Consider the following 15,469-nt stretch of genomic DNA (forward strand, 5'->3'; position numbering starts at 1 on the left):
GAGAAATGCAATCTAAAGCAACTCTGAGGTTGCACTTCACATTTATCAAAGTAGGAGAAATGACAAAAAAGAAAAATGAAAATTATTAGAAGAGCTATAGGAAATATGCATATTAATACACTACTGGTAAAACTGGGAATTGGTTCTACCATTCTGGAAAGGATTAGAACTAAGCCCCAAAAGTTAATAAACTATACCCTTCAGCTCAATGACACCACTAGTTGATCTATACTTTCAAAAAGTTCAAAGAAAGGGAAAAAGGATCCTTATGTTAAAAAAAAAAAGAATTAACCTTTTTTGCTATAGCAAAGACCTGAAAACAAAGGGGAGTTATCAGTTATGCAATGGCTGTGTAAATTAAGGTATTTTAGTAGAATGAAATATAATCTGACTGCAAGAAATTATGAAAAAGTTTAAGAAAAACCTGGGAATATTTGTATGAACTGCTGGAGAGGAAAGTGGGCAGAATCAGGAATATTTCTGTAGTAATCACAACATTGTTACAAAAATTAATTCTGAAACATTTAAAAACTATGATCAATGGCTGTGGTCAACCACAATTCCAGAGGGCTGATGGTGAAGTATGTGACAATACCTCCTGATAAAAAGATGCTGGATTCAAGGTGTGGAATGAGATATATATTTTTAGAAATGGAAAATACATAAGCTTATTTTGTTTGTTCATGCTTATTTGTTACAGGGATTGTGCTTTTCTTTTTTAGTACAGAGGTGTGAGAGAAGCATAGTGCAACCAAAAAAAAAAAAGCAAAGAAAGAAAAAGAAGTAATTAAAAGCATCTTTCTGAAGAAAGGGGAAGGAAGTTTAGGAGGGGAAAAGACCAAGTTTTAAAAGTAACATGATAAGTTATTTACAATTAAAGGGAAAAGTTGGATGCAAAAGAGTTTTGTGTTTTCAAGTAAGTCTCATTTTTCCTTCATTTATTTTTGGTTTTTATTAAAGCCAGAATAAAAAGTACTTTAAAAAAGCCCACAAATAACAGATATGGCTGGATTTTATAGTTGCTATCTTTTCTAGTCAGTTGAGTAACTTTAAAAATTGTCTCCTGTAAAAAAGCTTGCAAAAAATTAGCAAAGATGTATTTGTATTGGTCAATTTTTCTAAAATCTTTTCTGTTCTCTTTATTTTTTATGACAAGAGATAGTTATTGCTTGAGTAACAGTAATAAGTATTTGAGGGGAAAAGGATATATTAAGAAAAGAAGTGGGTTGAGCCAATATAACAAAAATTATTTTAACTACCTAAATTTATTTATTCAGTACTGTACAACTAAATCCCCAAAAGACCATTTTATACAGACAGAAAAGCTATTAACAAAACTCATTATAGAAAAACAGAAGGTCAAAAAGGTGTGAGAGAAATTAATTTTTAAATACTTATATGAAAATTTTAAAAATGAAAAATCAAATGAAGGTGATTTAAAAAGTTATCAATAAAAATACTAAGAAAAAATAAAACTGTAAAAGCCTACCCAATTCTCGTTTTCATCAATGATGTCATGAAAGTATACCATTCTCACAGAATTTGCAGCAGTGAAAGTAAACATGGGTACATAGTTGATGTCTTATTAAATGACTTGCTAAAAACCTCAATATATTATGTATGCCATACAAAATCTACAATTTCACCATGATCTTCCAGTCTGTGTTTTTTTGAAGAAGGTGGAACATGTCAATGATTTCAATGCTGTTAGGAAACCATCTCCTGGCCATAACTCCAAGAGGTAAATCTCTTTGTCAGTGATTAGACTTAAACTGAGATCTTGCAGTTGTCCAAGGTCAGGTTTCTGCCGCTATGGCTACTCTCTCTACTAAACCGGTGACCTTCGCCAACCTTCATGGTTGGGTTTTTTTTTTGGGGGGGGAAGGGGAAGGAGACAACCAATGGTGAATGATTTGCCTGATGTCACATAGCTAATGCATATCTGAGGCCACATTTGAACTCAGGTCCTCCTGCCTTCAGGGCGATAGTTCTCGTACTCTACACCATTAAACTGTCCCTAATGGCTGGCACTTAATGATCACTCAAAAACCTTCCCTTTAATGATCCATTCTAAAATGTTGCCTGGAAAAAGAGGCAAGTCATTTGTTTCAGATTCTACTCTTCTCTCCTGTTAAAATTCAAGAAAACATTGCTAAGGCACCTCTTCAATCTTTGAAAGAAGACTGTTAAATCAAGTTTTTTCAGTGCCCCAGAGTATAGCTTGTCAATACCTAGGGATCTTAACTCACTGAGGGCTACCTTCTTCTTTAGTCATCTCTTCTTGGCTTTCTAACTCTATTAACAACTTTAACCACTTTTTCCCCTATAATTCTCATTCTGAAGGTTTTTCACTTTTGCAGAGAAAAAAGACTTGTGTAGTTCTGCTTTTTCCCCATTATCCATCATAGCTGTTTCTTGTATCCTGTTGTAAAAACAATCTCTATCATCTAAAGCTTGGTTAATTTTTCCTTAAAAAACTGAAATCAAGATTTATATCTAGGGGCGGCTAGGTGGCGCAGTGGATAAAGCACCTGCCCTGGAGTCAGGAGTACCTGGGTTCAAATCCGGTCTCAGACACTTAATAATTACCTAGCTGTGTGGCCTTGGGCAAGCCACTTAACCCCATTTGCCTTGCAAAATCATAAAAAAAAAAAAGATTTATATCTAAATTGACTCATCTCCAGTGAGATAACTGATTAATATGGTATGCTGATTTGAATAGAGGAAGTTCTTCAAAAAATTTCTATACAGCCACTGTTAAACTAAATATAAAGATCTTATGTCAGTACCCTTTCTCAGTTCATCTTAAGCACTGCAAGATGAGATAGCCAAATATCTCAGGAAACAATGCTTATTGTCTCTGGCTTTATGATAAAATAAATTCCAGCTACCAATTCCCTGATCCCAGGAGGATCCTTCTTGCCATTAAGCTATGACTTCTGTCTTCTAGTTTCTTCTATAACAAGAATAACAAAAGAGATACGGTTGTTACTCTAGTTGTGTATACATTATATGGCTGTTGCTATCAAATGTTAATAAGAGTTAGTAGTTTGTAGATTACTTACAAACTTTTATTTGTGACTTTCATTATCTTCTAACACCTTTACTACAATTCCTCTGACATCACTGGGAAAAATAGGACTTCATACGATGGAAGGTCATTGAGATTTTTTTCTATTTCATGGGCCAATAAAATGAAAAAAATTTCTCATCTGGTAGTCAACATTTTGATGATGTTTTGCATATTATGAACCAAGTCAGGCCTTAGATAACCAACATGATTTGCTACCAGATCATTTTTTGAAGCCTGTTGGAGCTTACATTCCATTTTCACAGTTTTCAAAAATCAAGTTCATCTCCATGCTATAATGAAGCATATAAAAATAATACTATTATGGGAAAAGTTAACCTTTGCTACTGAAAAAAATTTAAATTTCTACATGTAAATATTTTTCTTTTCCTCACAAATTTCAGAAACCAGAGATTCCAGAGGATCTAAAAGCTTAGCTACAGAGAAAGAATAAACACTTTAACAGGGAAATTTCTAGGATGACAGAACTTAAGTTCCATACTGAAGTCAAACTTTCTATGAAACTTTCACTTAAGAAAACTTTTTTCCCCTGATAGGGAAAAGATTAATTATAGAAAAAATATCATTTTTCTAGAATGGGCTAAAACCAAGACATCTCAGAAAGATTACAAAAGGAAAGCATTTATATTCAGTGTTTTAGGGTAAGATCTTCTTGGTAGCAAGCTTTGCTTTTTTGTCTCTTGGAATATTCTACTCCCAAGATTTTTTTTTCCCACTTAATAAAGGTAACTAACAGGTCTTATGCTATACTAACAGGTCTTATACATGGAACTTCTTTCTGTCTCCTTGAAGTATTTTTTCTTTGAGTTGAAAGCTCTTTTTTTCTTTTTTTTGGTAATTGCATTTCTGGGAGTTTTTATCAGGAATTTCTTTCAAGAAGTCCCACTTCATGGATCAGTGGAATAGAATAGTAATCTGCTGTTTGATAAACCCAAAGAGTCCAGCTATTGCGATAAAAACGCTCTCTTCAATAAAAATGGTTGGGAAAATTGGAAGTTAGTATGGCAGAAACTTGGATTAGACCAACACCTCACACCCTATACCAAAGTAAGATCAAAAGGGATACAGGATTTAGACATAAAAAACAATATTATAAGCGAACTAGGAGATCAAGAAATAGTTTACCTGTCAGATCTATGGAAAGGTAAGTAGTTTATGACCAAGGAAGAGAAGGAGAACATCATCAAAAGAACTTCCACCTCAGACACATCTTAGCTGTGGGCAAATCCCGTAACCTCTCTGGGTTCTAAGCATCTATTTTCGGAGATTATAAATTATAAAGAATATGCCAATTTACACGTGTAGTGGGGGTCCCTCATCTGAGAATTCCTTTTGTGAAGAATATCATAGGTCTGGCCACTACTATTTAGGAGATGATAGGTAGAATCTTCCTATTTTCACTTTGCCTTTTGGTTTTAGTAAACTGAGGCAATTTTCACTCGATACGTTGAGATATGGTAGCTAACTATTTTGCTGTTGCTTCTGGTTTTCAGATACTTTAAAATACTTATATTCTCTTTCCTTTACCTTTTTCCAGGTCAGTCGTCTTGGGTAGCAGAGAACTTAACATTTTTTTCTATTTTAAAAAACTTTTATTTTAGAATGAAACAGTAGAATAGATTAGGTATACAATATACAAATAGTAAATGAACACAATTTGAGGGCAAGGCCTCACCCTTCAACAAAAATTACTGGGAACAGTAACTGTAATCTATGGAATTAGACACAACAATTCTGTGCTTCAAGAATAATCCTAATATGAAACTATCATTATTATTAATAATAATAATAATAATAATAATGATGATGATGATAATAATGATAATGATAATAATGAAAAATTCCAGGATAATTTAACAAATTAATCCTGATAATCAAAAACTTGTTTTTGTTTTCTTTGCAAGGCAATGGGGTTAAGTGGCTTCCCCAAGATCACATAGCTAGGTAATTATTAAGTGTCTGAGGCCAGATTTGAACCCAGGTATTCCTGACTCCAGGGCCAGTGCTCTATCCACTGTACCACCTAGCTGCCCCTATAAACTACTAGTACTCCAATAATAACTACTAATTTCCTAAATTATGAATGTAGAATTAGTTTTAATGTTTTTTTCTAATTCAAATATTTTCTGGTTGATTACTTTTAAAGTCTTGAGGATTTCTATACAGAAATCTCTAAACAGTCCTTAAAGCATGTCCTTTAGAGAGAAAGAGTAAACAAAAATTCCTTTCAGTTTCTTTCATTTTTTAGAGTAAAATTTATGAAGTTACAGAAACTGCTAGAGGTCACTTATATTCACCTCTTAATCATTCTTTTTTTTAAGTCAATTTCAGATAAACTACAAGGAAAAAATAAGTTACAATTTTGTATTTCTGTAAATGTTTATAATTCTAAGCTTAAAACTCTAAATCTCAAGATGATAAATATCAACTGACAGAAAATATACCAAGACATCTTTTTGTTTCCCTGAAATCACTATTACTTCACCCATGTTAAGATGAATTAAAATCTAATTGCAAAAATAGGCATAAAAAACAAAACATGAAATTAAACAATGCTTAAAGCAAAGTATGAAATGAGTAGAGACTAGGAAAACATACTTACTGTAAAAATGTTCTAAATTCTGAAGGTTCAAAGTTCTCTACAACAACAGGAACATGGTTCTCTGAATTATTTAATGTTTTTCCAATTGTGTGAAAATAGAAGTCTGGAACCCTTGCTAAAAGCACAGCTTTGTGAGCTTTGAACAATGTAGGACCTATACAAAAAGTGACATCTGTATGGATTTCTTCTCTTAGAAGCCTGTTAAGGATAGGAATCACAATTTGATTACTTTTAAAACTTAATATATCAAACATTGGTCTTGTTTTTCTTTTATAAAAGACAACAAATAAAATTCATTTTCAACCTAATATATAAAATCATATTAATCCCTTAGGATATACCTGAGTTATTTTTATCTAATTCAGCTGCAGAAACCTGGCACAATCTTTCCTTGGAAATGAAATTTTCACTATAATGTACAAAGAGAATTCCATTAAAATAACAGAGAATTGTTAAAGTGGTATATTATTCTTAAATTTGTTGCTAGATGAGTGTCAGTCACATGCAAATTCTTGGCATTCTCTACTTAACTTTAAATTTCTTTTTGCTAGTTCTAAATTTTGCAGTCTTGATAAAAGTACATATAATGCTAAGATAGTAATAATAACAGTAATATATAGCTAAAGTCATACTGAAATTGAAAAAGAAAAAAGCTGTAACTTAGCAAAAAAAAATACAGATCTTAAAAGACCAAGGTTTAAACAATACTGTTTACTATAGGGAAAACTGATCCATGAATTTTCCAGAATGTAAAAAACTGTTTGAAATTAAAGACTCCTTAAAAAGAAGCTGACAACAATATTGTCTCATTCTTTTTCCTTGTCCCCAAAATGCCACTGTGATGTTTTAACCTACTATAGAAAATTATATAATTATAATTTAATCTCATTGCAAAAATGACAGGTTTGGTTATATTGAGGACAAAATAAATTATTCTGATGAGCAATCAATACCCAAGTCTAACACTGGTATTATAATGGAGATGTATATCACTGTCTTTTAAAAATAAATTTTTATGTTACATCTTACCAGAGGTGTTCAATAAATATTTTGAATGAATTCATTACATAAATACCAAAAAATTTTGATAAGACTGTGTTCTCATTAGGAGAGTGAATATTCTCAGTAGATTCCATATTGCAATACTGCAAAGTAACACCTATTCTAGTAAAAAGTGTGGTTAAATCAGGGACAATTTTGGGCTGTCTGCAATGGAGAATACCATGTATTCAGAAAAAGAACCGTGGAGTTTGAACAAAGTTCAAGGACTATTCCCTTTAATTTAGGGGAAAAACTGATATATTATTGTCTGATCTTGTTATCTCTTATACTTTATGTTTCTTCCTAAAGGATATGATTTCTCTCTCATCACACTCAATTTGGATCAGTGTACAACATGGAAACAATGTAAAGACTGACAAATTGTCTTCTGTGGGGGTGGGGGAGGGAAGTAAGATTGGGGGGAAAAGTGTAAAAGTCAAAACAAAAAAAATCTTTAATTTAAAAAAAAGTGTGGTAAAATTAGGAGAATGAAGCCTTTTGTTATCATGGATACCTACTTGTTACTTTATAAACAGAATAAGCTTTCATTAGTAAGATTTTGCAACAGTGCTCAAAATTTCTTTTAGAGCACTACACCTTTTCAAATACTGCCATTTACTTTCTGGGCAACAAAAGACGGTACTGTCCTGAGGCTTCATGATGCCATTTGGGGATAATCTGTCATTCCTTTCTCTAGGTCATTTTACAGAGATGGGAAAGCAAAGGCAAACAGGGCTAAGCTAGTCGTTATATGGAAGGCCAGATGTGAACTCAGAAAGAGGAGTCTTTTTTTAGTTCCAGGCTTAAAGTTCTATCCCCTGCAATACGGATAGGCTTTGGACTAAAGATGAACTTCCCTTTCTGTTTCATTTATGGACTTGGAATGCCCCAGTCCCCCCCCCCCCCCCCCCCCCCGGCAGCCTGTCAGCCTCGTCTCCTCCCAGACCCTGAAGTTGGACGTGACCTGGGCTGGACTTTCGGGGCCTCTCCTGGGCTGATGAGGCGCCGGGGGCCGGGGGCCGGGGCCGGGGGCAGGGCCGGGGCCGGAGGCAGGGCCGGGGCCGGGGGCAGGGGCAGGGCCGGGGGCCGGGGCAGGGGCCGGGGCCGGGGGCCGGGGCCGGGGCCGGGGGCAGGGGCAGGGGCCGGGGCCGGGGGCAGGGCCGGGGGCAGGGCCGGGGCCGGGGGCAGGGCCGGGGCCGGGGGCAGGGCCGGGGCCGGGGCCCGCAGGCTCTGTCCGGGCTCAGTTTCCCCACAGACCCTCGAGGGGCCGAAGCGACGAGTCCGGCTCCGGGGGCCCCCCGGGAGCTTGGGGGGGCCCAGGGCCGAGGGCGCAGCTCGCCGGGGCCCGGGTCTCCCGCCCGGCTCCCCCACGGGGGGGGAGGTGCGGCAGGCGGCCGGAGACCAGCGGGGGCGCGCGGGGGCCCCTTCCCCCCGCCCCCCACCTGCGGCCCGGGCGGGGCGGGGCCGGGCACCGCGCATGCTCCGGGCGCAGGGACGCGGCCCGCCGCGGCGGCCTCCTACCTCAGCAGGTCCTGGCTCAGCTGCTCCGCCACCGCGGCCCGCAGCCGGCGACGCTCCGCCGCCGCCTTCTTGCAGGCCCCCGGGAGCCCCTGGGAGCCCGCGGCCCCGGGCCCGCACCTGGCCATGACTCCGGGCCGGGCGCCGCCAGCCCGAGCCCCGGCCCCAGCGCGCGCCGCCCCCGGGCCGCGCAGACTGCCCTTCCTCCTCGGCGGCCCCTCGAACTCGGGCCCGGGCCGCCAGCGAGCCTCCCTCCGGCCGGCGGGGCGCAGGCGTATTAGGTTTGTTTACCTTCGCCTGGGAACGCCCCCGAGCCGACGCGTCTCCCTATTGGTGGCCGCGGAAGTCATTCCCGTCGCCGAGCCTGTGAGGCGCGAGCTTCCGGGCGGCTCGCCCCGCCCCTCGGGCGAAGGCTCCCTGGGGCTGGAGGAGGAGCCGCACGTGCTCGCTCCAGGGCCGGCGGATTCCGGGGCTCCTCGAGGTGCCGGGACGGTGCGGGGGCAGAAGCAGGGTGTCTCCAAAGTCTGGGGGCGCAGCCCCCCCCAGCCCCGCGATGCGAGCGCCCCGATCGTCCCCGAGAATCCCTCCTCCCCAGCCTGGCGGCCGAGAACGGCCTCCGCCTCGTGGACCCCAGAGTCCAGAAAGGGTGGCCAGGAGGTGAGAAAGGCCAGGGGGCAGCTCCCGGAGCCAGTGGCTGTCATTGAAAGGGCTGCGTTTTGAACGGGCATGGGGATATAGTGAATAAAATGGAGAAAGGGTGGGACTTGAAATCTGGAAAACTCCTCTGACTTACAATCCAGTTGCGGGCACTAACCGGCAGTGTGACCCCCAAGCAAGTCATTTCATTCTGTTTGCCTCAGTTTCCTCGTCTGTAAACTGAGCTGGACAAGAAAAGGGTAAACCACACCAATGTCCCTGCCAACAAAAACCCCAGGTAGGACCAAAACCACAAATGTTTTCAGCTGTTGACTTCCTCGGGGATGAGAGACAGCAGAAGAGAATAAAAGGGCAATAATCCAACTACTTAAGTTTCCATCACCAACACAAATAGTGAAAACTTCTGGCTTCTGAAAATTGCAGGAGTGTAATGATCTATGACCCAATTCATACCTACGGAGATTTTCTCCTATTAAACTGGCCAAGAAATTATTCCTCACTCTAACTCCCCCAAAACTTATCCCAAATGAAAATTTTTGATTCAGGAACATGAAACCATATAGTTAATTCTTGATCTGTAATAATGGAGTGAAAGAAGTATTAAGGCAAATGAAATGGTAAGCCCCTGAAAAACGTAAGTCACCTTGAGTCTAAGGATAGTTTCACATATGTCTTTATATCCCCAGGATTTAACTAGCGCACAGTAGGAACTGAACAAATCCTTGGTCACTGACTGATAGTACAAAACATTAAGATAAACCAGAAACATTTATAATTGGTTTTGGAATGAACTGAAAACATCATACCCAAATAAGTCTATAACATTCTGTTATGTAGTGAAAATAGCCAAAGTGGCCAAAAATGCAAAACTTGAACTATGATACCCATTCAGATTTTTGCATAGCTTACTTTGAAATAGTCTATGCTTCAGATGGAAAATAGAGCTATTTTAAGTAAATGAAAGAAAAAAGTATAATGCATTGTGATGGGATCTTTCTTTTTAAACCTTATAGAATTCTACCCATTCCTATTTCTGTGGTTTCCAATTTGTTTTCCTGTCAGCCTAAGGAGCAACTGAGTTATTTATATTCTCAGGAGCTCTGGATCAGATAGCAGAATGGGGTCTTGAGAATAGGGTTAATTTCCATGAACAGAACTGGCCTCATTTTTAGGCACAGTAAAGTCACTACTTTAGTGTTGTGAGGGAAGAAAGGTCACATAACCTGGGCAACAGGAAGAATTAAACTTCCCCAAGAGACCTCCCTAAAATTCTACCCGAGATTCACCCCTTTGACTTAAGGTTTGTGCAAATGATCCTTATTAGCTACACATTTTTAAATGTCAAAGATTTTAACATTATTAGGCTGGAAGGGAGAGAAATCATAAAATCAATGTGCACCTGAAATGAAGGTGTGTAGGCAAGAGTTTAATGCAATGAAAAGAAAGCTGAAGATGAGTGTGTCCTAATCTTTGTGTGGATTTCTTGACACTCATGGATCCAGATTTAAAGTCAAAATACTCCTTTAAAGAATCCCACTCCCATAATATGGCAGCTTAAGAGATGTGCTTATTGAATTTTCAGTAAGTGTGAAAGAACATTATCTAGATAACCTTTTGAGTAGCACCATGTGGTTAACCTGTTTTTTGGCAGTCCTCTCCCTTCCGACAGTTCTGTTTTTTTGGTGAATCAATGAAGTTTCAAATTTAGCACAAGCCTCTCCACTGGAGTTTATGATCTATGAAACTGGTTGTTGCACTTTGTACGATGTCTTCTTTTCCAAAGCAGTCCAGACTGTTAACTTTCCAATTCTTCTAGAAATAAATGAAAATAAACAAAGCCTTCTTATCAATTCAGTTTGTATGCCCACCCCTTTTATTATTTTCAGAAACTTCATTGGGCAAGTATTGTTATCATGACACAAGGCCTATCCTTTGTAAACCAAAATCAAAGTTTTTATTCCCTGTTCTATCATTTAGTGATGACAGGAGGCAACTTTATATAGTATGAACCTGTTTCAGTACATTGAAAAAATAGCTTTTGTTTTTAATTTGTACTGTGAAATTGAAAAATTTATGTGAGTCTGGACCAGAGAGGTAAAGGAGATATGTCTGTGGAAGCCCCTCTGGCTTGAAGAGTAAAGAGGGAGCTCTTAATATAAGGTATAATAATCTTCCAATAACACTGCCAATGTATGCTGTGAGTGTGGTTGAAGTGTTTCAGCGTATGAATGCTCTTCCACTCTGGTTTTAGGCACTACTCCAATCTTCAATATGCTAGCTACACCAGGTGACTGTGTTTTGTAAACCTGCTTCCCAATCTATTTCCAAGAGGTTTTATGACCATCTTGGGCCTTCTCATGAGAAAGCTGGTAAGGAAAGGCCCAAATAAAGTAATCTACAACCATATCTTAAATATCGCTCAGTACCCGTAACAACCTAAAGTATAAGCTCTGGAGTTTTGCTCAGTGAAAATGACTTTTCAGTTATTTTTTTTGCCTTCACCGTCTTCGGGGCTGACTTGGTTGTGTGAGTTCACTCCTTTAAAGGTAATGGTTTTGGGTAATGTAAACACGTGGCTTGTCTGGAGTTCTAAGTATGTGGTAAACAATCTGGCATATTCTGGAGTCTTCATCGCAAAACGTTTGAATTCCGAATAGGAAATGTAATTTAGATTTTCTTTGGCTATTTCCTGGAAGAGACTCGAAACTTCCAGATTCCTAACGCCAAGAGAAGACTGCAGAATTCTGGCAAACTCCATCTCGGTTACGAAGCCATCCCCGTCAAGGTCAAAGAGCTTAAAAGCCATGTGGATGAGGTCTTCCGTGTTGGCGGGGTTGCACAGCACCGACAGGCCAATCACGTATTCTCTAAAGTCGATGGTGCCGTCTTTGTTGCGGTCGAAGAGCTCGAAGAGCTGCTTCAGGGTGTCGTTGACCGGCAGCATGAGGTAGCTGGCGAACTCTTCGATCCCGATCCTGCCTCCTTTGGACTTAGTCGCGATCGTGGCGTATTCCTCCAGGTGTCTCCTGAGGGCGTCCCAGTCCAGGTTCAGCTTGTGGCTGATTCTGGCGAATTCCACCAGGCCGGCCTCCATGGGCAAGGTCAGCTTGCCGGCCGAGATCATGAGCCTGCAGTCTTCGTAGGTGTGCTCCGTGACGGGCAGCTGCAGGGCGCTGGCCATGACGCCGCGGACGCGCTGGGCATAGAGGGCAGGGTCGCTCCTCTCGTCCTCCTCGGGCGTGTAGACGGGCAGGAACTCCAGCTGCATCCTGGTGAAGGGCTGCGCCAGGGTCAGCAGGAAGAGCCGCAGCGCCGAGTCGCCCTGCCAGGTCCAGGTCACCGTGTCCGTCTTGTTGGGGTAGCGCAGCAGCAGCGGCTGCACGGGCACCCCGGGCACGAAGGCGCCCGGCTTGAAGGTGATGAGGCACGAGCGGTTGGTGCAGGTGGCCTCGGGGAAGATGAGGATCTGCGGCCAGCGGCCGGGCGCCAGGGCGCGCCGCTTGATCTCGTTGAGCGTGCTCTTCCTCGAGTCCGGGTCGCAGCGCGACACCAGCACGGGCTGGCCCAGCAGCAGCAGCCGGCCCACCCAGGGCACGCCGGCGTTCTCGCGGCGCGACACCACGGAGGGCAGGCCGGCCACCACCCAGGCGATGCCGTCGAAGAAGGACGAGTGCGGCGCGGCCACCAGGATGGGCGCCTCGCGGGCGCGGGCCGGCGCCCCCTTCACCTCCACCAGGAAGCCCATGACCAGGAGGAAGAGGCGCGCCAGGGCCCGCAGCAGCGGCCGTGCCAGGCGGCGGCGCCACGAGCGCAGCGGCCGCGGCGGGCAGGGCGGCTGGAAGGCGGTGGCCAGCAGCAGCGGCGGCCAGGCCAGCAGCAGCAGCGGCAGCAGCAGCAGGCAGCGCAGCGGCAGCAGCAGCAGCCCGCCCAGCGCGATGGCCAGCCAGCGCGCCCGGCTGAAGCGCCGCCTCTTGGCGAAGGGGTTCTCCACCGGCGGCGCCGGCAGCGAGCGCTCGCGCAGGGAGCGCGGGGCCGGGGCCGGGGCCGGGGCCGGGGCCGGGGCCGGGCGAGGCGGCTGCAGCGGGCCGCTGTCCATGGCGGCTCCGGCCGGCCGAGCGGGCCGCCTCCTCCGGCCCGGCCCAACGTCCGCCGCGGCCTGACCGCGCGCGCTCCCGGCCGCCCGCGTCTGCGCAGGCGCCGGCCCCGCCCCTGCCGCGGGCCCCGCCCCCGTCACAGGCCCCGCCCCTCTGTCGCGGCCCCGCCCCTCCACCCTCCGAGGCCCCGCCCCTCTGCCGCGGCCCCCTTCCCCTTCGCCGCGGGCCCCGCCCCTCCACCCTCCGACACCCCCGCCCCTCTGCCGCGGGCCCCGCCCCCACCCTCCGAGCCCCGCCCCTCTGCCTCAGGCCCCGCCCCTTACCCCTCTGACACCCAGCTCCCTCAGCCGCAGGCCCCGCCCCTCCACCGCAGGCCCCACCCCTCCACCCTCCGACACCCCGCCCCTCCGCCACGGGCCACGCCCCTCCGCCGCAGGCCCCACCCCTCCACCCTCCGACACCCCGCCCCTCCGCCACGGGCCCCGCCCCTCTGCCGCAGGTCCCGCCCCTCTGCCTCAGGTCCCGCCCCTCTGCCTCAGGCCCCGCCCCTCCACCGAGCCACCCCGCCCCTCCACCACGGGCCCCACCTCGGGAAGTTATGTTCACCCCACCCTGCTCACAATGATCATTTTCTGGTTTTTAGGTTTTTTTTCCGGGGCCTTGGAGTTAAGTGACTCAGCCAAGCCCCTGCAGCTAGGTCATGATGAAGCTTCTGAGGCCGCTGGACTCCATGGCGGCGCTCTATACCCTGCGCCACCTGGCTGCCCCAGAATAATTTTTTTTTTGGAAGATTTTATTTATTTTGAGTTTCACAGTTTTCCCCCTAATCTCACTTCCCTCCCCCACTTGACATTGTTTCCATGGTAAACATTGATCCAGATTGAGTGTGATGAGAAATAACATCCTTAAGAAAGAAACATAAAGTATACAAGATAGCGAAATCAGACAATAAGATAGCAGTTTTTTTCTAAATTAAAGGGTACTAGTCCTTGGTCTTTGTTCAAACTCCACAGTTCTTCTCCGGATACAGATGGTGTTCTCCATAGCAGACAGCCCCAAATCGTCCCTGATTGTTGCACTGATGGAAGGAGCGAGTCCATCAAGGTTGATCATCACCCCCATGTTGCTGTTGGGGGTGTACAGTGTTTCTCTGGTTCTGCTCATCTCACTCAGCATCAGTTCATGCAAATCCCTCCAGGCTTCTCCAAATTCCCATCCCTCCTGGTTTCTAATGGAATAATAGTGTTCCATAACATATTTATATACCACAATTTGTTCAGTCATTCCAAGTCAATGGACATTCACTCAATTTCCAATTCTTTGACACTACAAACAGGGCTGCTATGAACATTTTTGTACAACTGATGTTTTTACCCTTTTTTATGATCTCTTCAGGGTACAGACCCAGTAGGGGTATTGCTGGATCAAAGGGAATGCACATTTTTATTGCCTTTGCCTGTAGTTCCAGGCTGCTCTCCAGAAAGATTGGATGAGTTCACAGCTCCACCAACAATGTATTAGTGTCCCAGATTTCCCACATCCCTTCCAACATTGATCATTATCCTTTCTGCTCACATTGGCCAGTCTGAGAGGTGTGAGGTATTACCTCAGAGATGCTTTAATTTTCATCAGAATAATATTTTTAAGGTCCCACAGTATATAGGACTAATCCCCAAACCCACAGATATAGGACTCTCTCTGGACTGGTTGAAGGATTATGCCCTTTGATATTAGGAGAGAGTGAAGGAACTCTTTAGGATCTCTTCTGGCTTCCAACTTCCAGAGGGAAAGCTGAATGAGACCAAGCCCACTTCAGGTTACTGAAGAAAAAAGACTGAATAGACCCAAGATACATGCCTCTATCCCCAGCTTGTTACTCTAGAGACTTTGCAGAAATTCTCCTTAGGTCTAGGATCTTCTCTATTGATTGAACTGAGTTTAACCTCACTGTCTTATCCGCTATATATTCTCCTATGCAATCCTTTCTGATTTCAGTTTTGCTACTCATTTGGTTTTCTCAGCTAAATTCATTGTGAAATTAATATTTAGAGTGAAATGGAGTCAAACCTTGGATATAGAGCTTGGGCTCCTCTATCCCTCCAGGAATAAAATAGTCATCAGATCACATCCCCTAGATTTAATATCACTATTTAGGGGGAGCAAATAGATCTAAATGTAGCCCAATACCTTCTCTCTGTAAGGAGAGCAGAGTGGTTCCCAGTGGCCTTCAGTCTCTCCTATTAGAAATTAAAATGGAGAAGACGATGAGCCAAAGAAGCTAGAGATGTTTATTCTGCCTCCTTTTGAACTACACAACATGCTACATAACACATGAACCTTAATGCAGATAAAATACTTAAGATGATAAAATTTTATTGAAATATCATTAAAATTATTTTTAAAAATCCCAAGTTGACAAACCCTAGGCCAAAAACCTTAGATCTATATTTTATCAATCTGGAATAG

General features: G+C 43.7%; 1 protein-coding gene across 1 annotated transcript in view; it reads right to left on the reverse strand.

Annotated features, from left to right (window-relative positions):
* BTBD8 (BTB domain containing 8) overlaps positions 1 to 13,072 on the reverse strand; it is a 135,149-nt gene extending 122,077 nt beyond the window's left edge. The window contains 3 exon segments of the mRNA XM_074221683.1: positions 5,694 to 5,896; positions 10,553 to 10,718; positions 11,480 to 13,072. Coding sequence (XP_074077784.1) covers positions 5,694 to 5,896; positions 10,553 to 10,718; positions 11,480 to 13,005 — 1,895 coding nt within the window. The 5' untranslated portion in view covers positions 13,006 to 13,072.
* Positions 13,073 to 15,469: the final 2,397 nt, after the last annotated feature.

Source organism: Macrotis lagotis, chromosome 2 (genome assembly GCF_037893015.1).
Source record: "Macrotis lagotis isolate mMagLag1 chromosome 2, bilby.v1.9.chrom.fasta, whole genome shotgun sequence".
Taxonomy (NCBI): domain Eukaryota; kingdom Metazoa; phylum Chordata; class Mammalia; order Peramelemorphia; family Peramelidae; genus Macrotis; species Macrotis lagotis.